This window comes from Arvicola amphibius, chromosome 5 (genome assembly GCF_903992535.2).
Source record: "Arvicola amphibius chromosome 5, mArvAmp1.2, whole genome shotgun sequence".
Taxonomy (NCBI): Eukaryota; Metazoa; Chordata; class Mammalia; order Rodentia; family Cricetidae; genus Arvicola; species Arvicola amphibius.
The window spans coordinates 138,172,542-138,198,839 of NC_052051.1; the positions used below are offsets into that span (position 1 = coordinate 138,172,542).

The 26,298-nt window shown below is 38.3% G+C and overlaps 1 protein-coding gene across 1 annotated transcript in view; it reads left to right on the forward strand.

The window, feature by feature from the left end:
- Positions 1-26,298, forward strand: part of Wdr7 (WD repeat domain 7) — a 279,897-nt gene that overhangs the window by 149,111 nt on the left and 104,488 nt on the right. Inside the window, exon 20 of the mRNA XM_038330658.2 lies at positions 8,671-8,892. Coding sequence (XP_038186586.1) covers positions 8,671-8,892 — 222 coding nt within the window. The remainder of the gene's footprint in view (positions 1-8,670; positions 8,893-26,298) is intronic.

A 26,298-nucleotide genomic window follows, 5' to 3' on the forward strand; every position in this document is an offset into this window, starting at 1 on the left:
GTAGGTGGCATGTTGAGTATCTTTCTGTGAAAGTACTTACATTGGTTTGTAGATGGTAATGATGTTTATGCTAAGTACTTTGTTATATTTTTAGTGTGTTTTAATATTCCCTTTGAATTTCCATATAAGATTCATTATAGTTACTTCAGATGTTTGATAGAGCATCCTTCCCAATTTTTTAGATTAACATTATTATGCACAATTGATGAAAGTTTATCTTAAGTTTTTTCTCACTATTTTTGTTTACTTATTATTTAAGGAACATTAGAATTATACAGTGTTGATAGTACCCAGTAACATTGGAACCCATTCACATGGGCTCGGATATTAATTCTGTGCACGGATATGTAGGCCAGTGAGGAGTCTAGATATCAGTCTGGATCATGCCCACTCTTCATACCCTCGCCACATCACTCAAACACTGAACCTCCTTAAGTTTCCCTTTCCTTTCCTTTACAAATTGTAATAGCACTGATCTTTTTATTAAAGGGTTTGAGATATAATTGTGATGTGCTTTTAATTATATTATCACAACAAATACAACATTAGTGGGTGTTTGATATACCTTAAATACAGGTAGAATTTGTTTAGATCCATTGTAAAAAATTAGAGCTAGACTTAATTTCTTTGATAGTGGCTTTTTAAATGGGGAATTAATTTTATTCATCAGATTTCTTACATAAGAAAATAGTGTTTATTATTGATTTTGTAAAAATCAAAAACATTGGATAAAATGTTAGAGAAATCACCTTTTTTCTTGCTAACAGAAAAATAAGTTATATTTGGAGAAGTTGTAATTATACCTTTACTTCTTTCTTGGGATTCTTTTTCTCTGTGTTGAGTCCTTGTGTGGGAATTGATGAGCTAATACTCATGGTCTTTTGTGGTAGTCGTAAGAATTCTCAGTACTTTTTATCTTCTCTTGACTTGATACTCGTTTTTTTTTTTTTTTTTCCAAATAGTTTCTTAGTTCAGTAAAAATAGTTTAACTATTTTTGGTATGTGTTTCCTAACATTACTTCTTATGTATTTTACAGTTTTTTAATATATGGGAATATGTTTTAACAGTACACATAGCGTTAAGATAAGAGATCATCTGAGTGCTCTTTATTATTATTTTTTAACTCCTAGGTTACCTGATGACTTGAACTAGTCAAGAAGAATTTTTTATAAATTTTTATTTTAGCCAATAACAGAAATAGATTGCTTTTAAACTAGCATCTTGTCTATCAACCTGAGTACTTCTTTCACTATATACATATATAGGTTGAGACATTAAACTTTTCTGTTAGTATTTATTTCATATATGACAGATTTCCCCATCTGTAGTCACAGTACTTTAAGGACTCATGTGTCTCTCATCATCAAGTTAAGATGTACTTGGAATAGCTGGGAAAAGTTTCAAGGCCCAGAGGCTGCAGATTGTAGATGGAGTTAAAAAGGGAAATCAGGTAGAACAGCTGCGTGGAAGAAAATCAGTTTTAATGTGTATACATGCTTCCAGTTGATAATGTAGGTTGATAATAAAGGAAAAATTGTGGACAAAATGTCCTTGAAAACAATGCCAAATAACAACTGAAATTAACTTGATAATCTAATTAGCAATGCCTTAAAATGAGAGTGTGTAAAACAATTTAAAAAGTTAGTTTAAATTAAAGCCACATGCAATAATTTTATAAGCACATCATTTTCCCCTATATGCAGGTAGAGAATGATGAAACCTCACACATATGAAAAGATTAGAAATGAAAGCTTTATGTAACTGTGTATTAGAGTCAGACTTCCCAGTTCTTCATACTGCTGGAAACTCCTTAGACATGTGTGATAAAAATGAGAACTGACCTCTTGCCGATATGCGTGTTCCTTTAGCTCAAGAGAGAATAGCTTTCTAAGCTTGTGTGGTTATGAAGATCAGCTAGTCAGTACTCTGTCAGTGACGCTGTGGACTGTGAGCGTGGACACTGTTCGTTTTGGCTCGCCTTTTTCTGTAAACTTGAGTGTTTATATTTCTACTTATTTATTAACATGATTCTTCAAAACTTCCCAAGTTGGCTTTGACTTCTGCATTTTTTACAGCCCCCTTTTCTGTATTTAACCTCTCCTAAGTGGTTTTTTTTTTTTGTCTTTGAATTTCTTACTCAGTTCTCAGTAATTATACTGTATATTAAAGCTTATCACCTTTTTCTAACTCTCTCACTGTCTCTCTGGTTGTGCACTGGGTGAAGTCTTCACTAGAGGCTGAGGGCCTAGTTTACACAAGTTTACACTTCAAGGGCTGTGTTCTCCTTCACTCCTGTTTCCTCCCCCTGCCTAGCACTGGCAGCAGAGAGAGGGAGGTTTGTGATGACTTTCCCAAAGCAGAGGCAGCAGAAAGTCCCTTGGAAATGCCAGTTTCCTCCACACAAGCCTTTAACAAGCAGCACCTTCTAGTCACATATCGTTGTTTTATTATTGGAAATAAAAGTCTAGTAATTTTAAAAAAGAGTACTGCAAATACTTCGTATGTAAACAGATGTCCTTGCTAACTTCATTAGTGATGTAAAGCATTTGTCCCATTTGGTCTCAATTTTATGCCACTGATGTAATTTTTATGTGAATCCAATAAGTGCTTTGTCATTTTATGAATAAAAATGATCCAGGTGTAACCATTTATTTTACTGTGCTATAATGAACAGGTATAAAATCTCTGTAGACACCTGACCATCCAGGGAATTGTTTTCAAATCTCTTCAGTATTTGTTCAGTAACAAAGCTTTTCTATGCTACTCTGTTTTTAACTGAGTCTCATTATAGGAGTTGGGGTTTTAGAGCTACAAGTATGAGAAAAGATTATCTGTACAAATGGTTTGCTGCTTTCAAATATGTACAATTTTTATAAGCATGTTTCTGAAAGTTCTTTTTTCAACAAGAATTGTTACAATTTTTCTAATATAAGCTTTCAAAGAATCTTGCTTATATATTTAATTTTGCAAAGTAAGTGCAATCGAAAATAGAACATTTGCTGGGATTATTGTCTATAAGTTTTTAATTAATTATCTAGATATGATAGTCACTTAAGATGTTTTTAAATCCTCATGATTTGTTTTTGTTTTATTCTGTCTTTCACAGTGAGACTGTTTGCAGTAAAAGTAAAGACAAGCCAATTAGCCTTTTGATGTTTTCTTAGTAAAGGCGAAGTAGAACAATACAGATCAGAGAAACCGACGCACTAGTACTTGTGTGAAGAAGGTGAAACATTGACCTCAATTGCTGGAAAAGCAGGCAAATTGCTGTCAGTGGTTAAGCTTTCTAGGGTAGAGCCTCGTGGCATGCACCCACTGCAGTAGGCAACAGTGGTTTAAGATTTCTAATTATCAGAATAATTAGCACAGGACACCGATAACGCTAATTGTTTAAAAGTAATTTTTTAACATGGTCAGGTATTTTTCCTTGATCTGATGTTGGCAGGAAATGCCTTCATGCATTTTTAAATGCACTCACATAATACACATGTTTTTGCAGAGACATTACTTCAGAATGACTTAATCAGTGAGTGGCCTGAGATAGAGGCATTTGCAGGACCCAGTGTGTTCCAGCAGGGGGCCATCGTGCATGCATACAAATTAATAGCACGTTTGTTTACTCTGTTTTGAGTGGGGAGTGGTGCAGCAGCTGCAACAAAAGCAGAAGCCACGTTATGAGCAGGGGCACATTCCCTCCACCCCACTAGTAGGTGAGAAGCACACTGACAGCTAAGTCACAAAACAAAATGACTATACTGTTTCTAACACAATGGGAGGCTCTCCTAGGCTGCTCACACCGTACATGTACCTCCTTAAAAATACCGTGAAAGTTTGAAAATAGATGCAAGTGCTGTGTGACAGCTATTTTAAATTAGCTGATTTTTAGGTTTTTTTTCTTTTTCTGAATGGGGTGAAAAGATGTAGAACATTTTCAAAATGTGTAGGTTACTTCATTTGCACAGGATGAGTTGCGCATGACTTGGAATAATTCACATAAAATATATTTCCTACTGTAACTGATTTATGATGTGTTATATGATCTGGAGCACTCTAAGTTATTCTAGCAAATGAAGATAACATGTAATATTCTCACTGAATCTCATGGTTCAGAAAAGGGACTAAATTTTAGCATGTACAATCTAAGGTCCCTCAGATCCTCCACAAAAGCCTCCGAAGCCAGATTCAGCACTAGTAACCTGGACTCTTTAAGTCCTTTCTTACCATGGGTTGTCATAGACCAGTGCTTTTTTTATTTAATAAATTCAACTTTGAAATATTCAAGAAAGAAGTGGTAAACTAGATAGCTAAATTTTAATTAGCACAATATGATCGTAAGTTTCTTTAAAACTAGGTTGTTTTAAAGGTGAATTAATATTAAAATATTTGCTTCTTTTAAGGATTTTAAGAAGCCTATTTGGAAGATTTCCATTTTACATCTTGTGAAGTTTGACATTTTTTGTGACATTGTATTTTGTTCATCTTAAGGAACCCTAAGAACAGCAAACACATATAGAAAAATTTATTTAATCTTAGGTAGAAATAGCTTAGATGGTGAAGTCTTCTTAGATTCATTGTTTTGACATGTAATTCTACAATGCGATCTTACACAGTTTAAAATCTCAAAAATATATTTGTGGCTCACTCAGGCATAATATCTTGAAAACCTCACTAAGAATGATATACTTATGTGTGGGGATTTAATCACATATATGAGTATCTACATATAGAGTGTTAATTTGATTAGCAATATATAATGATGATGAAAGGGCATATATTAAAAATGAATTGTTAATATTCCATTAGGCACCAGATCCATCAGTTAAGATATGAGTCAGTCAAGAGGAAGATGGTTTTGATTAAAGTACATCCAGGAGACCATTTGACCACCCTTTTGAAATCTGATTTGAAAGCCTCTTGATAGCAGACTCACTGCCATGCGTCATTTTCAGGTCAAGTTCACCCAGTGTACCATTTTATATCCTTTTTATGGTCAGTATTTGCTAATATTGTCACACAGCGTTTTCAAATGTCTTCAGGCTTGAGAAACTAGAAGTAGATAAAATGAAATTTTTAGAATCTTTCATTAGTCAGAAAACAGGACTCTGTTGTGGCTCTGGGAATTCATAGCCATAGAGCCTTGGCCGGCATGCCAGGACCGTTCTAATATCACACAGACATTGTAAAAAGTTTACCATTTTTCTTTTAACTATTAAAGCCTATTATTAGCAAGATAAACTTTATTGCAAATAAAATAAGCCCGAAGGAACTAGAATAGAAAATAGTTCCTAGCTTAATCCAAATTAATTAAAATAATTTCATCAGCTGCCATGGATAGATCATATAACTCATGGTCTTTTTATAAACCAATCTTTTTGGGTAAGATATATAGTGATATAAGTCTTATTAAGTGCAGATTATTTTCACTTTGTTAGATATCGCATTTTCATGCATGTGATTCTAAGACATTATTAAAAGTAAAAAAATTAATATCTATCTACAATAAACAAATAGATATTTCTGAATTTCCAAAATGAGCTTTTGAGTACATTTTAATTCATACCAGATTTATAAAATGTTCATATTAGTATGAGCATCATTTGGACTCTTTTGTGTACCAGAGTTTTCTGAAAAAATTGCTGTTCTGTGCCCAGTATTAATGTACTGGCTTTAAAAGTCTAAGTGGGAAAAAAAAAGTCTAAGTGGTATGTTTGCAAAGTGCAGCTTGTTTTGCATATTGTTTATAATTTGAAGGGAAATCCCATTGAATTCAAACACATTGTTCATTAGTTTTAACTAGAATTTACTTAGATGAAAGTCAACTAAGAAAGCATTATGATGTTCAGTCCTAAACAAAGGATCAATGACTTAAAAACAGTTTTCTCTGCTCAAACCACAGAGTTCTTAGAGTATTTTTATCAGAGTAGTAAATTGGTGGTGTCTCCTTCTCTACGGTTTTAATACCTAATACAATAACAACCTTCTATCAATATATGGCTAATTGCAGATATAAAGTATCTGCTGGTAGTCCATCTCTCATAAAACCGCCTTTAGCTTTAATACAAATCCATTGATTCCTATTCCAGTTAAAGCTGAAGAACTTAATATGTCTTTTAATCCTTTTATTGTAAGCTAGGATAAAATTAATTTTACCCCAGAACTGCACAAAGCCAATTAACATGATCTTTAGAGTTATTTAGTAAAGTGCTTCAAATTGTTAAATTTATCTTGACCTCTCAGTTGCACTCTCTGACTGCTTTTTAAATGAAGCAATCAATATCTCACAGCCCTTTTAATAGCTTAAACTTCTCAAATATTTTACCTGTGCTCTAGTTAAGCTGTAAGCAAAGTGTTTATTCCTCTTCCTGTAAATCTGAACTCAATTATGCTAAGTCTAAAGACAATTATGTACTTTCAGAAACCCTATGAATTAAATGGTTGTTTTAATAAAATCAAAACCTCATGTTGTGTTCAGAGTAACCCAGTCCTAAGGAAGCATCATGTTCACGCAGAATGTGCTTTCTGTTCGCAACTTCAATATAAGACATTTATGTCCCTCACCATTCAGTTCCTTCTATTTTCTGTACAAGCTAGTTGAAGGTATTAATTTTCTTACTGTGATAGGGTGATCAACCGTCCTGTCAAGAAAATGGATCTCTATGTCACCCGTTAGCATGATGAAATGGAGCCATGTCTCTGTGGGAAAAAAAATACCAGATTTTCATGAAACTGTAGGAAGACTTACTTTTAGAGAATTATTTTTAGTATTTTCAAATCTCCCTATTGATTGACAGTTTTACTTATAGGGCAGTTTTGCAGCTAATTAGCACATTATTTCTTTTTACCAGAAAATCCAGGTCAGGCCAATAAAGGAAAGACATTCCCAAATCTGAGGAAGGAAATGAGGGCGCACTGTTATTTTTAGCTCAGTCCCAGGGTGCATCTGGCACCTTCTGCCGTCAGTCATCAGTTCCTGTCTCTTCTTTTATTTTCTTGTTTACAAAGATCTATCTTTTTACATCTGGGGGCTTATCATAATCAAATTTCAGCACCAGTAGTGTGACAATGTTACTATGAGCCCAGGTACATGCCAAACTCAAATTACACCAAGTGATGTAACTAAAATTTTGTATTTTGGCCACTTAGCAGAGGGCACCTGTTACAATACTTACTATTATTAGCTTAGGGATAAAATGCATAAGTGACTGATAAAAAGTACCAAATTGAACTAGTGTAAAGTCTTAATTCCTTCCCTAGGGGTGGGAGTTAAGATTGAGGCAATTAAACAGAAGGAACATAGGGAAGGTGGGGGCCAGGGTGAGAGTGGAACTCTCCGAGTGCCCCTTGTTTAATTTCCTCCTGGAAGCTGACCATGTGTACTGCTGTGCCCCTCCCCCTCCGGCCTGGTGCTGCCGAGGCTGAGCGGCTGGGGTCAATGCCTTGCCTATTGATCAGTATCCCTGCAGTCCCTTGCTCTAGCAGCTGCTTCATCGGCTTCTTTCAGGGCCTGCTTCAGTACATTAGAATAGAAATCCATAACCAGAGCTGTGCTCATCCAAGCAGGGGAAGAAACTAAATTAAATGGTATAAAACAATCTTGGATCAGGAGTTTGTGCCAATTCATCTTGATCTAAGATGTCACACCGGGCTCTCTGTCTGAGCACCTGGGCTAGAGGCAGCCATAGTGAAAATAGATGGAGCTGCGATCATTCATTTGTCAGCTAAGGAGCGAGGCAGCAGTTAGCAATTCCCTTCTGCAGAGGTCAGCTGACAGAACAATCAGTGCAACCGCGGAAGGGAGCTTTCCTTTGAACTATTGCTGTGGAGCATGCTCCTGCTGCGCCGTGGGGGAGGGGAGCAGGTCGTTTCCTATTCCAGACTGCTGTGTGAAGAGTCAAGCATCCAGTACTACAGAAGAGGATTCTAGATGCAGTTGCACTGTGCCCCTACTCCTCGTGTCCCTTAAGTACGTAAAGAAGGGTGATTTTTCAGTGAATGCACAGAGAGCTGGGTTATCACGCTGTTAAAGATGACGTCTAGAATGACGGCCCTTTCAAACCCAGACGAAGTGACTACTGATGTTTCTTCTCTTTAGTGCTATGAAGCTTATACAGTCTTTCTTCTGCTTTAGGACCTGTTAATATTTCTAATAAATATTCCTTCTGTCTTTAAAAACAGAAAATTGCCGTGAAGTGGGGAAATGTATGTAACAGTGTAGGTTCGGAAAATGTTTCTTAGTATTAAATATTTTTAAACATCAAAGACTGCAGTTTTTATAGGAGATGCAAGAAATGAGATGTGATTTTTCTTTCATGGCCTTAGAAGTTAAGTTACAAAGTCATTTTCTAACACTCGGGGCAGCTCATGATAAAAAGAGCCTACATATGATTCGAAATGAACATGTATAATTACACAGGGCAGGAAAAGGGGAAATAACAAAAACTTTCTAGGTATATTTTAAGGAATAAACCTCTAAAGAGTTAGGGCTATTAGCAAGGTGTTTCCATCTCTTAGTTTGGTGACATATGTTTTATTGCCCCACCTGGTGCCCCAGTGCCGTTTTCTGAAAATAACTATTCTTTCTGAAGTGCATAATCTTGAATGTTCTTCTGACCACACATACTTTTTGTTTCAATATTCTTTTAATTTGCACTCCTATATTTGGTTTTCAGGTTGCTTATCAAGTGTCCCACAAATGAAAAAAATTTCCACATCTTATGAAGAAAGAAGGAAGCAGGCCACTGCTATCGTCCTCCTGGGAGTGATCGGAGCGGAGTTCGGAGCTGAAATTGAGCCACCAAAACTGCTGACCAGACCTCGGAGCTCCAGTCAGATTCCTGAAGGGTTTGGTTTGACTAGCGGGGGCTCCAACTACTCACTGGCCAGACATACTTGTGAGTTTTCAGATTTCTGATGCCAATCAACTTGATTTATTAGACTCTTTGCCCACAGAACGTCAGAATATTGAATGCATCTTGCGTTTTTAGCTAATCTGTAACAGTAAGTGGAGCGAGGAGACGCCACCCCTTTGGGTCCGTTGCTCTTTAGTTATCGCTGCCTGATTTGAGTGTGAAGTTAAAACTTCACGTTGTCAGTGCTTCTCTAAAGAACGGGAGATTTGTGTTCTTGAAGTTTTGATCAAGAGTCTTCTCCAAAATTTATGAAAATGTGTGCGAGCACACATGCCCACGCTCATGCACACACATACACACACATGCACACGCATATACTACAGCACCCACTCAAAGGGAGTAGTTTTTCTGTAGCCAGATTTGAGTGATCCTGGCCTAGAGAACACGGACCTAGGTTACCACAGGTCCCGAGTTCTTCTATGGAAGTGGTTTCATGAAGTTTTTCAGTAACAGAATGAAAAAAAGTACTAAGTTAAGGCAATTGTTGGCAAAATCAGCAGTTAAGTTGTGAAGTCCTCAGAGGCTGTCTGATGAAGCCTTAGCTTGGGGTAAATGGAAGCTAGTGATCTGGTCAGTTAATACACTCCAAAAGGTTTTTAATCTCTTAGTTCAGTGGTTCTCAACATGTGGGTCTCCATCCCTCTGGCAAAAACCTCTGCCCAAAAAAATATTTACATTAACAGTAACAGCAGCAACAAAAATACAGTTAAGAAATGGCCACAGAAATAATTTTGTGGTTTGGGGTCACTGCAACTTGAAAAACTGTATTATAGGGTCACAACATTAGGAAGGTTGAGAACCGTCCTTAGTCACAGTGTGTTTGGTCTGACACTGAGGTGGGCTAGGAATGGCTGTTGAGGAAGCTGAAGCTAGCTCAAAATAAGATAACCAGCCTCTGGGTCTGCACCATCCTAGCCTCTAGATGCCAATGCACTTCTAAGCAGTAGATCAGCGTTATCAGACACAGCTCTTACCAAGCTTCCCGGTTCACAAAAGCTAGTCTCAATAATTTCTGAAAAACAATGGCACGTGCATAGGATAGAATTGAAAAGTTGGAGATGGGGTAGAATACAGACTGGAAAAAATATGAATGACCTCTATAATTAAAAAAAAAAATCCAGTAACAGTTTAAAACTAAGTCAATATTGGAGTTAGCTCTCATGGGTCTTGCATTGTACAGCTGCCTGCACCTGAGTGCTGGGGCAACAATGAATGCTCTAAGGTGTTTTGCACTTTGGTTTTTGATGTTGGAAGTCCTTCAGATAAGACCAGAGTATTCTTACCTTGTCAAAAAAGCAGTTTTAATGAGCTGGGACGTCTTTTTATTTATCGTACTTATTGAAATAAGGTCTTACTATGTAACCCTGGCTAACCTGGAACTTACAAAGATCTGCTGGGACTAAAGAGCTTGTCATCAAACCCTTATAAATTCAGGCAAACATATACTCCTACTGATCACATTATATGTTCTTAGGGTGGCAGTGCCTGTGGAGACAGGAGGCATCAGATACCCCTGGAGGTGGTAAAGGTGGTGGGTGAACTACCTGGTATAGGGACTGGGAACCAAACTCAGTTCCTCTGATGGAGTAGCAAACACTCTTAACCACTGAACCATCTCTCCAGCCCTGTTCATTTATTTTTAATTCATGTATATATGTGTATTTGTGCATGTATGTGTATATATGTGTGTGTGTGTGAGTGAGAGAGAGAGAGAGAGAGAGAGAGAGAGAGAGGGAGAGAGAGAGAGGGAGGGAGAGAGAGAGGGGGGAGAGGGAGAGAGAGAGAGAGCGCGAGAGAGAGAGAGCGAGCGAGAGAGAGAGAGAGAGAGAGAGAGAGAGAGAGAGAGAGAGAGAGAAGTTCCTGTTGAAGCAAGAAAGAGTATTGGGTCCCCTGGAGCAGCTGTGAGGCCCTGATGTGGATGCTGGGAACCGAACTCAGTTCCTCTGGTAGAGCAGCAGTGCTCTTAACCACTGAGCCATCTCCCCAGCCTCCACAAGATTAAACACTATGGGAGTTTGACCTTTATGCAGAGGAAGAAGATAGATGGTATTTTGATAATCACCACAGTGGAGAGCTTCACTGGACCTTTGCTTCCTACTTTTGCTATACCACTGAAATGCCACATTCTTGCTGTTTTGTGAACCTGGTCTATAGACTTAGCTACAGCTCTGCACCTTTCTTCAAGATTTCTAATTCAACAAACAAATACTGACTGCTGATAACTTCTCGACTCCTATTGACACTGAGATTAGAGAGAAACCATACCATCCCCAATAAAGCAACTCATTGGTACTTTTTAAGTTGTTTTTTTTTTTTTATATTCATTAACTTAGTCCTCATAATTAATCCTGTAACTTGACACCTCTGTCCCCTCTGTTTCTCAAAGGTAGGGACATGCAGGCAGGCTTTGTTAGCCCGGTGAACTCATACCTCAGCAAATAGTATTTCTTATTTCAGCACTGCTCATTGTTTCTGGAGCTCGTGTGTTGGCCATCGTGTGGTCCCAGAAGAAGAGGGCTGTATGATGAGCGTGCACCGTGTAACAGTCGTATCACTTAAGAAAAAGAAAAGCTTCTTTTTTCCTACGACCCTCCTCTGATCTTCTAAATAGAACTAAGACTTCTTCATGGTGGCTCAGCCAGAAAGTAGTGAGAAATCAAGAAGAAAGTAGCCTGAAATCAAGCTTCTTGTAATCTGGATCCTCATGCCTTTTCTATTCTCCACCTGGATCTACTGCGTTTCCTCTCTGCAAAGCATGGCATACTTCCACCCTGCTCCCCGGTTCTAGCCTGCTTGGCTTTCTTTCTATATTGAGTACGTTGTTCTTAGAGGGCCCTGCTTTTCATTCATAAACCGTTACACAGACCTGTTTTCTCCTGTTGGGGCCTCCCAGCTTTTGAATAGGAGATCATTGGTAAACTTAGTGTTTATAAATGATTATGATTTTTTTTAACTGTTTATGTCTTAAAAGTATTTGCTCTGGACTGGCAGAGGCAATAGGCTCTTAAGTTAAAGGCTTGACTGTACTATGGAATCATTCTTGTACACAGCCTGGTCTCTGTACAGAAAACCTATCTCAAAACACCAAACCAAAACAAGATATCCATCTTTTAAAATCTTCCCTTAGGATTTCTTAACATGCTGTCATGGTTACATGCCTAGAAGAGACTAATTATGTCCAACATGTTTTATAACTCCTCATTCCTAACCCTTTGTGTTGACCATTTCCCCACATCCTGAATGTGTACCTCAGTGCAGACACATCGTGAACTAGTGGATTGCCGATTGATTTCATCTAACCCGTTGGTTAGTTGCTTTATGGATTAATTTATAGCTCATTATTCAGAATTTCAAGATTTCTACTGCTATGCAGTGTTGCTTTTCCACCTGTGATTTGTCAGTACACAATTCTTGGATTCATGCATCTGCTTCCACACATCTTACTTTAAATGTAATAAACCAGTTGCAAGCTGTAGGACTCTAACTAGGAAAGAGGAACAGTATGGAGAAAGGGAGGTCTAGAAATGGACATTTTTTTTCCCAAAGAAGCTTTGATGATTTAAGAAGGAATTTTAAAAGATGTTTCTATTAGGCAGGGTTCTTTAGAGGAACAGAACTTAAAGAAAGACTTGATTTATTAATATATGTTAAAATATATATTAAAAAGAAATTTATTAGAATGGCTTGCATGCTCTGAACTGGCTATTCCAACCATGGCCTTTCACTTCTGCCTTTAATGTAGCTTTTCCAGAATGGAGTTTTAATTCTGCAGTTCTCTACTCCGAGTATTGCCTGCACAGAAGGCAGAATCACCAGTAACCCGGACCCTGGTCTTCTCCTAGTCACCTGAGCTCTGTGACTGCCAAGAGAAGATTCTTAGAAACCTTTAGACTGCATGTCCGGAGCCTGTCATTTGTGTCACTGAGTTCATTCCTTTCCTTTGTCCATATATCCTGTGGTGCTAGCCGTGGTTGATTTTATTGTGGAGCTCATTTTTTTTTTTCATTTTACATACTAACCATAGTTCCCTTTCCCTCCCCTCCTCCAGCTTCCCTTACCTTCTCCCCCCACCCTCCAGCCACCCCTCAGAAAGGGGAGTTAATGAAACCTGGCACATCAAGTTCTGGTAGGACCAAGCTCCTCCCTTCTCCCTCCCCCCCACCCCGCTCCCCTACATCAAGGCTGATCAAGCCATCCCACCATAGGGACTGGGCTCCGAAAAGCCAGCTCATGCATCAGAAATAGGTCCTCACAGCACTACCAGAGGCCCCACAAATAGGCCAAGCCACATAACTGTCACCCACATGTAGAGGGCCTAGTTGCCTAGTTCAGTCCCATTCAGGCTCCCCAGCTGTCAGTCTAGAATCCATTAGCTCTCATATGGACCACAGCTGTCTCTGTGGGTTTCCCCATCATGATCTTGACCCCCCCCTTGCTCATATAATCCCTCCTTCCTCTCTTTGACTGGACTCTAGGAGCTTGGCCCACTGCTTAGCTGTGAATCTCTGCATCTGCTTCCATCAATTACTGGATGAAGGTTCTATTGTGACAATTAGAGGTAGCCACCAATCTGACTACAGGAGAAGGCCAGTTCAGGCACCCTCTCCACTATTGCTAGGAGTCTTAGCTGGGGTCATCCGTGTGGATACCTGGGGAATTTCCCTAATGCCAGGTTTCTTCCTAACCCCATAATGGCTCTGTCGATCAAGATATCTCTTTCATTGCTCTCCTACTCCATCCTTTCCCCAACTTGACCATCCAGTTTCCTCATTTTTTTCATCTTCCATCCCCTCCCCTCTAGCGCCCCCAATTTACCCAGGAAATCTCATCTATTTTCCCTTTCCAGGGTGAGCTATGCATCTCTCTAAGGGTCCTCTTAGTACCTGGCTTCTCTGGGACTGTGGATTGTCGCATGGTTATCCTGTGCTTTATATCTAGTATCCACTTAGAGTACAGACTGTGTTTCTCTGTCTGGGTCTGGGATACCTCACTCAGTATGTTTTTTCCTAGTTCATCCATTTTCCTGCAAATTTCATGATGTCTTTGTTTTTTTTTTTTTTTTTTTACAGTGGAGTAATACTTTATTATGTAAATATATCATATTTTCTCTATCCAGTCTTCAGTTGAGGTGCATCTAGGTTGTTTCCAGGTTCTGGCTATTACGAATATTGCTGCTATGAAAATAATTGAGCAAGTGTCCTTGTGGTATGATTGAGCATCCTTTGGGTATACGGCCAAGAGTGGTAATGCTGGGTATTGAGGTAAATTGATTCCCAATTTTCTGAGACACTACCATACTGATTTCCAAAGTGACTGTACACGTTTGCACTCCTACCAGCAGTGGAAGAGTGTTTCCCTTATTTGCTGAGCTCATTCTTTTGAGAGATGCTAGAAGCAACCAGTTGGCATTATTATTTTCCATATTTTTCAACAAATTGTCAAAAAGTGTTATGTAGCCGGGTGGTGGTGGCGCACGCCTTTAATCCCAGCACTCGGGAGGCAGAGGCAGGCGGATCTCTGTGAGTTCGAGACCAGCCTGGTCTACAAGAGCTAGCTCCAGGACAGGCTCTAAAGCTACAGAGAAACCCTGTCTCGAAAAACCAAAAAAAAAAAAAAAAAAAAAAAAAAGTGTTATGTATAAAGTCACTAAATTTCTTGCTCTTCACAATAGGTAAATCAGGATAATCAGGTATATTTATCTTGATAAGTTCTTTAAACAGTTCACACCATGAAGTTTTAGTGCTCTACATGCTTCTAGGAGAGCTTCAGTAACTGTAGCTGATAGCATATTAGAAAGTTTGTTCCAGATACTAAAAAACAAAATCTTCATATTTCTGTTTGCTCTAGTACTGCCATCTGCGTTAGTCAGGGCTCTCTAGAGCAGAGATTCTAGACCCATATATATGTGGGTCTCAATGTATCTTTACAGCTTGAAGGAAACCATGGACTGGAGTATGCTGCTGTATGGACATTTCCAGGGTCCATCCTTCTCTGACCCTAGGATGCCAAATAAAAGTCACCTAGACGTTTTAACAGTCTAAGTGTTTTAGGACCAGGGTTACTCTGAGAACTTTGGATATGGGAAGAGACGAAGATTCTGTTTCTTTAGCCATTTGTAATTATAAATATTGCATTAACAGAAAATGATAGATTTTCAGAGTTTTCTAGCAAGAAGCATTATGTCAGATTAAATCATGTAGTACTGGCTAGAACTAACTCTTAAAATGCTTTTCCTAATTTTTTTTAAAAATTAGACTCACCTTATATTATTTTAAATTAGCAGTATTTGTGTGTGTGCTTTCATGTGGGTGTACATATATGTGGATCAATGTACATATGTATGTGCATACATATAAAATCTAGAAGACATTGTTGAGTATCATTTCTCAGGGAATATCTGCATTTAAATATTTTTTGAGATAAGGCTTTCACTGGCCTGGAACTCAACAGGTAGTCTGGGCTGGTGCCAGTGAGCCACAGATAGCTGTTCATCTGTACCTCACCAGAACTGGGATTATAAGCACATATCTTCATGTCTGGCTCTTTTGAATGCATATTCTGGAGCCTTAGCAGGTCCTCAGGCTTTCAAAGCAAGCAATTTACAAACTGAGCTATCTTCCCAACCCAGATATGTAATATTATAAAAGTAATCATAGACTTGCTTTTATCTTCTACAGCATAACCCTATATTTTGTCCAAAGATCTTGTGTTCATTGGGGGGATGGACTAGCCTACAATAACAAATGATTTTGAGACCTATATTTTTCAAATTGGAGATCTTAATTAAATTTGTCATTTTAAGTCTCGTTCTACTGTTTGGAAACAGATGTCTGTCTAAATGTCCTGTATCTTGTTTAGCTCCTTTCAGTCAGGCATGCATAATATTAATCTACTTAATGCTATCTTCCTATTATCTGTTGCTTTTTTGTTATATTGGCATTTAGAATGCATCGCTACCATTAAATATCTATTCTATTTGGTCTCTTATTGAATGAGTAATAAGTATTATTATTATAAGATAAAGCCATTAAGATGAAATGTTTGATGAACTTTAATTGCTAATTTTATTAATTATTTTCTTTTGCTGTAATAAAACACCATAACCAATGCAACTTAGAGAAGAAACATTGTATTTTGTCTTAGTTTTTGAGACAATTGGAGTATTTAATGGCAGTGACAACAGTATGCATGAGAACTCATATCTTGACCTTACACCTTATATATTTATTAAAATAACATTGAAAAACTCTAAAATTATTAAGAGGCCTAGATTAGGTTACACTGTTACCTTATACCCCTGAGCAATTTAGTTCCTTCTTGGTTGCAGTATACTCTATAGAATAAGTGAGGGGACCTGGTTTCACTATAATGTCGTCTTTGACCCAATGAGTCTGCTTCCAGGCATCCTTGAAAGCTCACCTCCATCCTCTCCTACTCTCCTCTCCTTGTGATGGTGAATTCCCTCTTGTTTTATATTAAATGAATTCAGTGGAGAACCTTCTTCTTCCTCCTCCTCCATCTTCTCCTCATTCTCTTTCTTCTTCTCTCCTCCTCTTCTTCCTCTTCTCTTCCTCCTCCTCTAATTCACAATTGAGGCTTTAGACTATTTTAGAATATTATTTATGGTATTACCTTGTAGAGTTTTTGCTCCATTTGTTTTTGGTCTCCTCTGTTCATTTTGTAATTGTAGAATTATGCTGGCACATCTGTAGTAAATCGTTTTGATCTCTCATTGGATTCTTTACTTTGGGCAGGTGTCATAAGTCATTTCCCTAGGCTGCAGACTCAAAAGTTGATTTGTGACCAGGACTATTCCCAAGATCAATAGCTTGAAGGGAGGGAAAGAAGGAGAATAGACTAGGGGAGACATCGAGCCAAGCTTCAGTTGCAAAGAAAGCCTTTGCTGATCTTAGAAAACCCTGGGACTGGGTGACCCTTTAGACTTCCTTCTACTATGGCACAGGGCTCAACTTTAGTAACTTATGCCACTTAGTCATTGAACCATAGGTGCTCCGAGAAGAGGATATGACATAGGCTGCTTTCCTCGGTGCAAACCCTGCAGAGGGACTAAGACATGGGAACTGCTAATATCCTCAGCACTTTGCAGGGGTGAGTCCTCAGTCCTGGGAGCAGGGGTGGGTGGCTTTCCCAGATTCTACTGCATTGTATTTTGGTCTTGCTGTACTCTAGTTTCCCTTTTTATAATAACAGCAATGATTAATTCCAACACCATAAATATTTCTTGGTATACTTTAAGGTAGGCATTTTTCATTCTCAACTGACATGGTATGAAGCACATTACCTACTGATGGATTCTGAGTGCTTCCCATTTGCCAGGTGTCTCGCTCCACACTGTGCGTGTGCTGCTTTAATCTGTTATCCTTTCAAGTACATAGATGTAGGACCATCTCCTGAAACAAGGGCAACCTCTCAAGGGCACCTCCCCCAACAGCCATCAGTTGCTAATAACTCCTCAGCTAGGGGTGGTGGAGCTTTGGGAACCCCTCCCCATCCTCGCTAAGGTTGGACTGGCTTGATTTTGTATGTGTCTTGTATGTGAAGTGTCTCTAAATTCATTTGTGCATTGGCCCTGTCATGTCCAGTAAACACTGTTCACAGCGTCCCTCTACTCCCTTGTACTCATCATCTCTCTGATGCTCCTTCCCCTATGGTCCCTAAATCTTCCAAGGAGGGATGTCATGTAGGTCTCCCATTTAATGCTGGGCACTGCAGTCTCTTAGTCTCTGCATGTTGATCAATTGTGTGTCTCTGTATTCATCATCTACTGTAGAAAAAAGCTTTTCTTATGAGGGTTGATTTCCACACTAATATATGGGTATAAGACAAGCTTTTATGGAACATTTTAATATTACATCTATTAAACAACAACAACAAAAAATAGGAATGGGTTCCTCCCTAGGGCTTCTGACCTACCCAATCACTGTTTCTTGGCCCACTTAATAGTACCAGATATGAATTCTGTCTTGTGGATTAGGACTAACATCTAACCAGAAAGCAGTTAGTTACGCCCATAACATCTGTGCTACAATTGCACCAATAGGCACATCTTGCCAGACCAGTTGTTATTATAGCTCGCAGAGCTCTCCGCTGGATAATGCTTTTGGCTTCTTTTCTTCCCAGTAGCATGCATAGAGTTTTCAGGGGAATGCCATCTTGATTCTCTGTTTTATGATTTGAGTTTGTGTTGTCAGTTATAGAGTCTTCCCATCAGATTATGGAAGATAACCTAGAAAAAAAATAGTAATAGCCTATTTGGGGGAGGGGTCTGTAGGATACCACTGACCCATACCTGGCACTGGGCTTTTTGTATGATAATGTATAATATCTGAGAGAGGAATTACTTCTTCCTCCCTCCCATAGGGGGTTAATTTTTCAACACTAAAATGTCGAACAGACTAGAACACCTGTGTTCAAACTCTAATTTGGTGTCTTTTTTCCATTTCACACAGCTTTTCTCAGTTACAAATAAGCAAAACTTAGATGTGCTGGTGCAAAAATTGAGGGCGTTCAGTGAATACCAGGCTGCCTAAAGATGTGAACATCTTAAATCTCACTTAGGGATATGCTGGCACTGATAAAATACAGAAACATATAAAACCTACACACATCTATGTACCTTAAAAATGGCTTTTATTTTTGCTGTGAAAACTTAGATTAGGAAAAGTCATTTTTTTCTCTACATTTGGTTACTAATTGTTGCTATATGCATATATATACATATATACGTACACACACAAATATATCCCTAAATATAACTTGTTTAGTCTATATAATGTTACTTGTATGCATGTTTTCAGGGCTGACCACTTGGTTTTAGATAATCAATTGGTGGGCTCTTCCTCTCAGCTTTCCTTAATTTCATTCCTTAGTTGCCTATAGTTCTTTGTGTATTGTTGAGTCTATCTGGGATTTCTTCAGTCCACATTAGCATGCCTGTTGTTTTTGACCTTGTTGAGTATGTATTTAGGTAGTCCTGTGGGAGAGACTTAATGGGTGTAGCTTCTAACATTCCTAGGAGACACAGTCTCACTTCAAAGTCCCTGTTCCTCTGGCTCTTACAGTCTTTCTGCCCCCTCTTCCACAATAATCCCCAGTGTAGATGTATCCTTTGGGAGTGGGCTCTATATTTCTGCATTTTGGCTGGTTATGAGTTTCTGTAATAGTCTCTGACAACTGCAGAGAGGGTTTTTGTTACTGTTTAAGGGGTAAGGACTACCCTTATCTGCTTATCTGTGAATGAGGACAAATATTTAGATTGTAGTTAGGCATTGTGCTTGTTTAGTATAGTGACAGTTGTATGTTCTCTTCCAAAATTCCTGACTTCACTAGCCCCAGTTAGTTGACTAGCTTTCTAGTACCTGCCATGATTTCCCTCATATTGAGCAGCTCTTATATCCAATTAGAGAGCTATTGGTTGCTACTAGGATATGTATGCCACTACTGCACCCTTGGGGTTATCATGCCATGCTAGTCTTCATTGTGTGTGATTCATAGTTATCACACCTGGGTAGGACTGTTGGTTGCTTCGCTTCTTTGGAATCTATAATGCAGTTTTCATTTTTATAATGAAAACTAGTCCTTAGGGAGAAGGTTTTCAGGTCAGTACCAGCTCAGGGCCTCCAGGCCCATTTTCTGAAGTGCATTGTCTTTGATAATAGGGACTTGCCTTTACCTCTAGAGGACAACCAAGTGCAATAGCAATAGCCTGTAACGTGTCGGGAGTGTTTTGGAAAAACTTGGCCAACAACTCAAAAGAGGGCATCTTTCCTTGGGTTGTGGAAATTTATAACTTTGTTGACAATCTAATCTATGCCATTAATTTGGGATTCTCCCTCTTCTATGCCTACCTATTTGGAGGTTTTGTCTTTTCATGATGCCCTACATTTTCTGTATGTTTCTTTCCTTTATTTTTTCCTTTTTTCATATTTTTCCTTATTTTATCTAGGTCCTATACTTTATCTTGTAGACCTGATATTCTGTCATCTGTCTGGTTCTTTCTACTCCTAAGGCTTTTCGTTGGGTTTTCTAGTTGAGTTATAGGAATTCTCATTCCATATTCATTTCATCTTGAGTCCTCTCTAATGTTTGTATCTCTTTATTGAATTTTCTTTTTAAGTTCTAGATTGTGTTTGCCATTTCCATCAACCTCATGTTTGTGTTTTCTTTGGCATCACTCATTTATTTATTTTCCTTAATTTCCTTTCTCTTTTATTGAATTGTTTTTTTGTGCCTTCTTTTAACATATTGGATTCTTTTAAGTTTATGGTTGTTCTTTTAAATGGTATGTTTTGGAGTTTATCTAGGTTATTTTCATTAACTAACATTTGTTTCTACATGACTGGTAGGTTTTGGAGGAAAGACACTTGACATTTCATATGGTTTGTATTTTTGTGATAAGAGTTGGACATATGGACTTTTTTGTTAATTCTGTGTCCGATATGCACAAAGCAGGTTGAGGCAGAAGAAAGGGTTGCTGGAGGATGGGTCTAGAGTGTGTAAATGACTTAGATGAATGAATTTGGATGGACACAAGGGCTTGGGCTGGCGTGCAGAATGTGCATCCTGATTTAAGTTTGAAGTGTAAGGGTATATTGGGCCAAGTAGAGAGGTTGGGTGTGGTGGGGAGGAGGATGGTTGTAGACGGGCAGGGTTGTATTGGTGGAAGCCTAGAGATTGGATGTGGAGCAGGCAGGGATGGGTGCAATAGGCTACAGCACTGGATGTGGGCCATGAGCTAGATCTGTTGAGTTAGGGGGGTTTTCAAAGGGGAGGGTCATGCATACTCACCTAGATAGGCCCTAGAGAAGGATGTGCAGGACCTATCTGGGTGGAGAGGTTAAAATAATTGTTTTTCAGTTACCATAACTTTTAAAAACCATATAGAACTATATCCCTCTTGATGAACTAGAGTACTACCAAGTGAAAACTTAGATGCTAGCTAGCAAAGGAATGGTTTTAGTTTATGAATCTGTATCCAGAATTTTATATTGCCCTGGTGCTGCATATGCTTGATTTGTTTTGTTATAGTCTCCTTTGTGAAAATAATCCTCCAGATACTCCCTGTTCTGTCTAATCCTGAAGAGTATATTAAATCAATGTATTAATATGGATTAAGATTGATTTTATAATGCATCTCTTTCCTAAATGTTATTACATATTTAAATTAGAAGAATTCTAAGCCAGATCTCAAATAATTCCCTGACCCGTGTTTGTGTGTGTGTGTGTGTGTGTGTGTGTGTGTGTGTGTGTGTGTGTATGCGTGCGTGTGCACGCGCACGTGTGCACATGCACGTGCACACACGTTTGTGGTGCTGGAGACTGCACAAGCATTCTCTCACTGCTACACATGCAATCATTCTTCTCAAATACTGTATCAGCAAGAGTAGGCCAAAGTCAATAGTGATTCTTGCAAGTTACAAAAAGATTAGCAATAGTCCCAAAAAGGCACAGACGTATCCCCAAAGATAGACAGTGGCATAAGATGGATATTCTCACTATTCAATCATTAGCTTGTGTTATTGGGCTACTGTTCTGGCCATAGAGATCACATATTTATCCCCCCCTCCCCGCCTTAACTCTGGGTTTTAAGGCATGCTGCAGTGTATCTCTGCAGTCCATGTCTCTTACCAGGTCTTCTCTTCCCTTATTTTGAACACCTCCCTCCCTTCTCTAATTTTGGATGTCGCTCTAATTGCCATTAGTCTGAATGTAAGCAATGGGTTTTCTTCCCTCTGGCACTGCGCTCAAGTCACAACTAGGGTCTTTTAACAATGGAGTTCTTGGGTCTTCTGGAGTTTCTCTTGCTCATAGAGTGAAGAGTGAGATTGGGTATCTGTGTTGTTTTCTTCTGGGTGTTTTAAATATGGGTCTTATCCTATTTCCCAAGCTAGTCTCATATTTACAGTCTGTCCTGTTAACTTCTGAGTTTGGGGATTATTGGAGAGTAACCCACTTCTGGCTGCCTGTGTTAGTTTTAAAGTCATCATAGATAATTTTGGTATATAGCCAGATTAGAAAAACTCAATAAAATACGGAATCTTTTATAGTTATTTTAAATTGAGTGTTTTATGGTACTTCTTCTGATCATTAAATTATCTTAATGTAAAGATTATACGTTTTTGTTAGATTTTCAAAGAGAAGAGATAATGGAAACTAATCAGGATGGATAAATGACACTTATACTACCACTTGAGCTAATTCGTTAGATAATTCAGCCATTTTTATTATACATTAATTATTCTGAAACCAAATTGCTTTGGTTTGAACCTTTTCCTAATCACTTAGTAGCTGTATGACCTTAAGTTTTTTCTGGGTTAGTTTCCTTAACTAGGAAATGTAGAAGGAACGGCGGGCTGCATCCCGCCACCCGCCACCCGGCCGCCAGCTAGCTTTACACCCGAAATAATTACATGGAAACTGTATTCTTTTAAACACTGCCTGGCCCATAGTTTCAGCCTCTTATTGGCTAATTCTCACATCTTCCTTAACCCATATTTAGTCTGTGTAGCACCACGAGGTGTGGCTTACCAGGAGAGATCTTAACCTGCGTCCATCTCGGAGAGGAGAAGCATGGAGACTCACTATGGCGAATGCCTGAAGCGTCTCCCCAACTCTGCTTCCTTGTTCCCACAATTCTGTTCTGTCTACTCCGCCTACCTAATTTTCTGTTCTCTTAAAGGGCCAAGGCAGTTTTCTTTATTAGTAATGAAAGTAACACATAGACACTCCTCCATCAAGGAAATATAATACACCTATTTTTCAGAGTTATTGCAAGGATGAAGTAACCAGTGTACATAAAACATTTTGATAGACAACCTGAGAGAAAGTTCTTTCAAAATTCTAGGTGTTATTGTTTCTAGATATATTTGTAAGATAAGGATAGGAAATAGCTCCTTAACAAATATGATCACATTGTCCGAGGTGTCTCAGATGGTAAAGTACTTGATTATCATGCATGAATCCCTCAGGTTCAATCCCCAGCACCTTATAAAGTAGGTATGTGTCACAAGCCTGTGATCCCAGTGTTCCAGAGGTGGAGGAAAGGGATAAGAAGTTCAAGATCAGACTTGGTTGATATGAAGCTCAAGGTCAGCCTGGGCTAGAAACTCTATCCCTAGTTAACAAAAATACATGCATACATATACATGTATATATAGAGAGAGTTATATTAACTATCTATAATAACTAGAGATGTGTATATACATGCATTTATATATATTTGTGTGTGTGTGTGTGTGTGTGTGTGTGTGTGTGTGTGTGTGAAATTAAAAACCTTTAGGGAGGAAAGGATTTATTTAGCTTTTAGGTCATTATTATTTTAGTCCATTTTTATAGAGGTCAGGGCAGAACTTCAAAGCAGTAACAAGAGGCAGGAACTGAGGCAGAGATCACAGAGGAACGTTGCTTTCTGGCTTGCTCCCTATGATTTGCTCAGCCTGCTTTATTATGCAGTCCAGGGCCCCTGCCCAGGAGTAGTGCTCTTCCTGGTGAGCTGCTCCTCTCACGTCAGTAATTAGTAAGGAGAATACCCTAGAGATTTCTCTACAGGCAATGTGATGCGTGCATTATTTTTTTCTGCTGAAGTTTCTTCTCCCAAAGAACTCTAACTTGTGTCAAATTGACCAAAAAATAACTAGGACAATTGATCCCTTATGAATTTGACACACCAATACATTACCATTAAACCATAACCTTTCCTTTCTTATCCCCAGGATCTTAATTTATCACTATCACAGCATAAAACATAGTATAAATTTAGTTTCTTTTAAATATCCAAAATATATCTCAACATTCAAAGCCACTTAACTTTGGACTTCTGTAAACTAAAAAATACATACAGCTTCTTGTTACAAGGTTTGGATTATAGCCGTGATTTGATCAGGATTCACAGTGTATCTGCAAAAGGAAATTTCTAAAAGCAGCACCCCTCATTTAACATATGAAAACTAGAAGTTATACATCCTTAAATATCAATTATAATAAACATTCCTGATTTTTTCTCCATGCAAACCCCTTCTACTTTATGAGTTTATCTGTCCCCATCAATGATGTTACATGATTTTTCTTAGGGGAATATAAAAGCACATCTATTCACTGAAGATTAGGCATTGAAAGAACAAAGAAATAATTCCAAGCAGTGGGTTTTAGGGGTTGCTAATAGCAGTGTGAGTGAGGGGTACTTCCAGGAGCATGAGTGACTTCTTTAACAAAAAGTTCTTCCTCAGCCGGGATGACACTGATTTGTGGAGTCCCCTGTGCAGTGTTCCTGCAGCATCCTTAGGCTTCCTTCTCCCCCAGGAGAGAAATTCTCAATCCAGAAGGAACAGCTGCATTTCCTTTTGTTTGTTTGTTTCTTCATTTTCTTCAATTCATAGTGAATTTTTCTTTATAACCAATTACATCAGGAAGTCTTCTAAACTGAACCTTAGAAATATATCCAGAATTCATCAGGTTTTGTTTTTTTTTTTTATACCACCTTTATTCTCATTGCGTGTAATTGACTGCCTTATTTTCTCATTCATATATTTGGCAAAGCCTTCCTACTTTTATCACTATTGTAGGCAGTTTTAGCTTAGTATCCTTGATAGTGATTCTTTTCTTCTCTACTCAAAGTTTGAGAGTGTCCAATTTAATTTGAAAATCCAGCATCCTCTGAGAATTGACATCTACTACTTCCAGCATTGTTTCCTGCACCTTCATTGCTCCTTCTCAAAAGTCACTGGGCTTTCCTTCTGCTGGAACTGTCCCCTGTCCCCATCCCTGCAGGCTTCACCCCTTCACTTCCTTTGTGCCTCGGCGTAGATTCCGCCCACCCCTAGACTGTCTATACCATGTTGTTTGATCCTTCAATCTATTACTGCCCATTTCATGTCCAGTCCCTGTTAGTTTGCGTTTTCCAAAGTCCCTGCCGTTGTCAGCTACAGTGTGTAAGTCTCTGCTAAGAAAGGGCCGTCGTCTGTTTTGTCAGCTGAGCAGTGACCTAAGTGCTGATGGAAGGGGCAATGGAGAGTGTCTTTATCTTAATTTCAACTTTCGCTTCTCTGTGACATTTGAGATGTCTGTGCTGTTCTTTTTTAAGGTTTATAATCTATTAATATTGATTGTTACGGTATGATATATCTGATTTTAAAAATATACATGTGACTAAAAGGGAAAAACCTACTGTTGATTTCAACATAAGTAAACCATGACATTATATAAGTCTGGAATCTTTTCTGCATAAGAATTCTTAATTGACAAAACTTCTTATTAAGGAGTTTAAGTTAGATCTAAAAGCCATATTATTCTTAATTGTGCCACATTAGATACTGGCTAACAAATGCCATGTGAGAACTATTTATTTGTTTGTTTGTTTATTTATTTGTTTGTTTTTTCCATTTGCTCATTTATCTTGAGACAGAGTCTTAGTATGTAGTTGGACACACATAGGACTCTCTATATTGAACAGGGTGTTTTAAATTCATAGAGCTCCACTTCTCTTTGCCTCCCATGGGCTAGGGTTAAAGACTTGTACCACTCTGCACAGCTGTTTTAAAATGTATTATACTTACTTGTTTGTGTGCGCACACATTTATGTGTTCACATGTACATGGCATGGCACATATGTGGAGATCAGTGGACACCTTTAGGGAGCTGGTCTTCTTCTATCATCTGGTCCCAGGGATTGAACCTGGGTTGTCAGGCTTGGAGACAAGTACCTTTTCCCACTGAGCCATCTCACTGATCCAAGTACGATTATTTAGATAATAATTTAGTTACAGCAAATTTAGCAAGATAAAAGATAAAATCACAAACATTCAAAGTTTATGCTGTGTATTTGGAAATTGAAGATTACCCAAGTGGCCAACACTAGTTAGCATAATAGAAAATCATACAGAAGTATCATTTTGGATTACATCCAACAAGACCCAGAATACCAGAAAGAAAATTACAACTTTTTTTTTCTTCAAAGACTGTTAAAGAACCACAGTTGTTAGATAGTTTCCACTTATTAAACCGTCAAAGAATTAAGCGTAGGAAAGATTACTAGATACATTTAAGTATTGTTTACAGCAGTTTTTTTAAAAATGGATTTTCATGTAAAAATGATAGTTGTTCAAATTTAAGAAACAAAATACCAAACAAGATACCAGGTTGGGATTAGCCAGTCATAGGGCAGTGTTCTTGCAGTCACAAGGCTTTGGGTCCCGTCCCCAGGAATAGAATGAAACCATAAAAGGTGTCAGGGATTACAGCAGATAAAAATACCAAAGAAATCGCAGTATTTTATTGATCCATTGTGATATTTGAGTTGAAAAGAAAGCATGTAGGTCCTTTGTGGATAAAACAATTCCACAGGGTAAATATCTGTTCTCAGTTAAAATATAC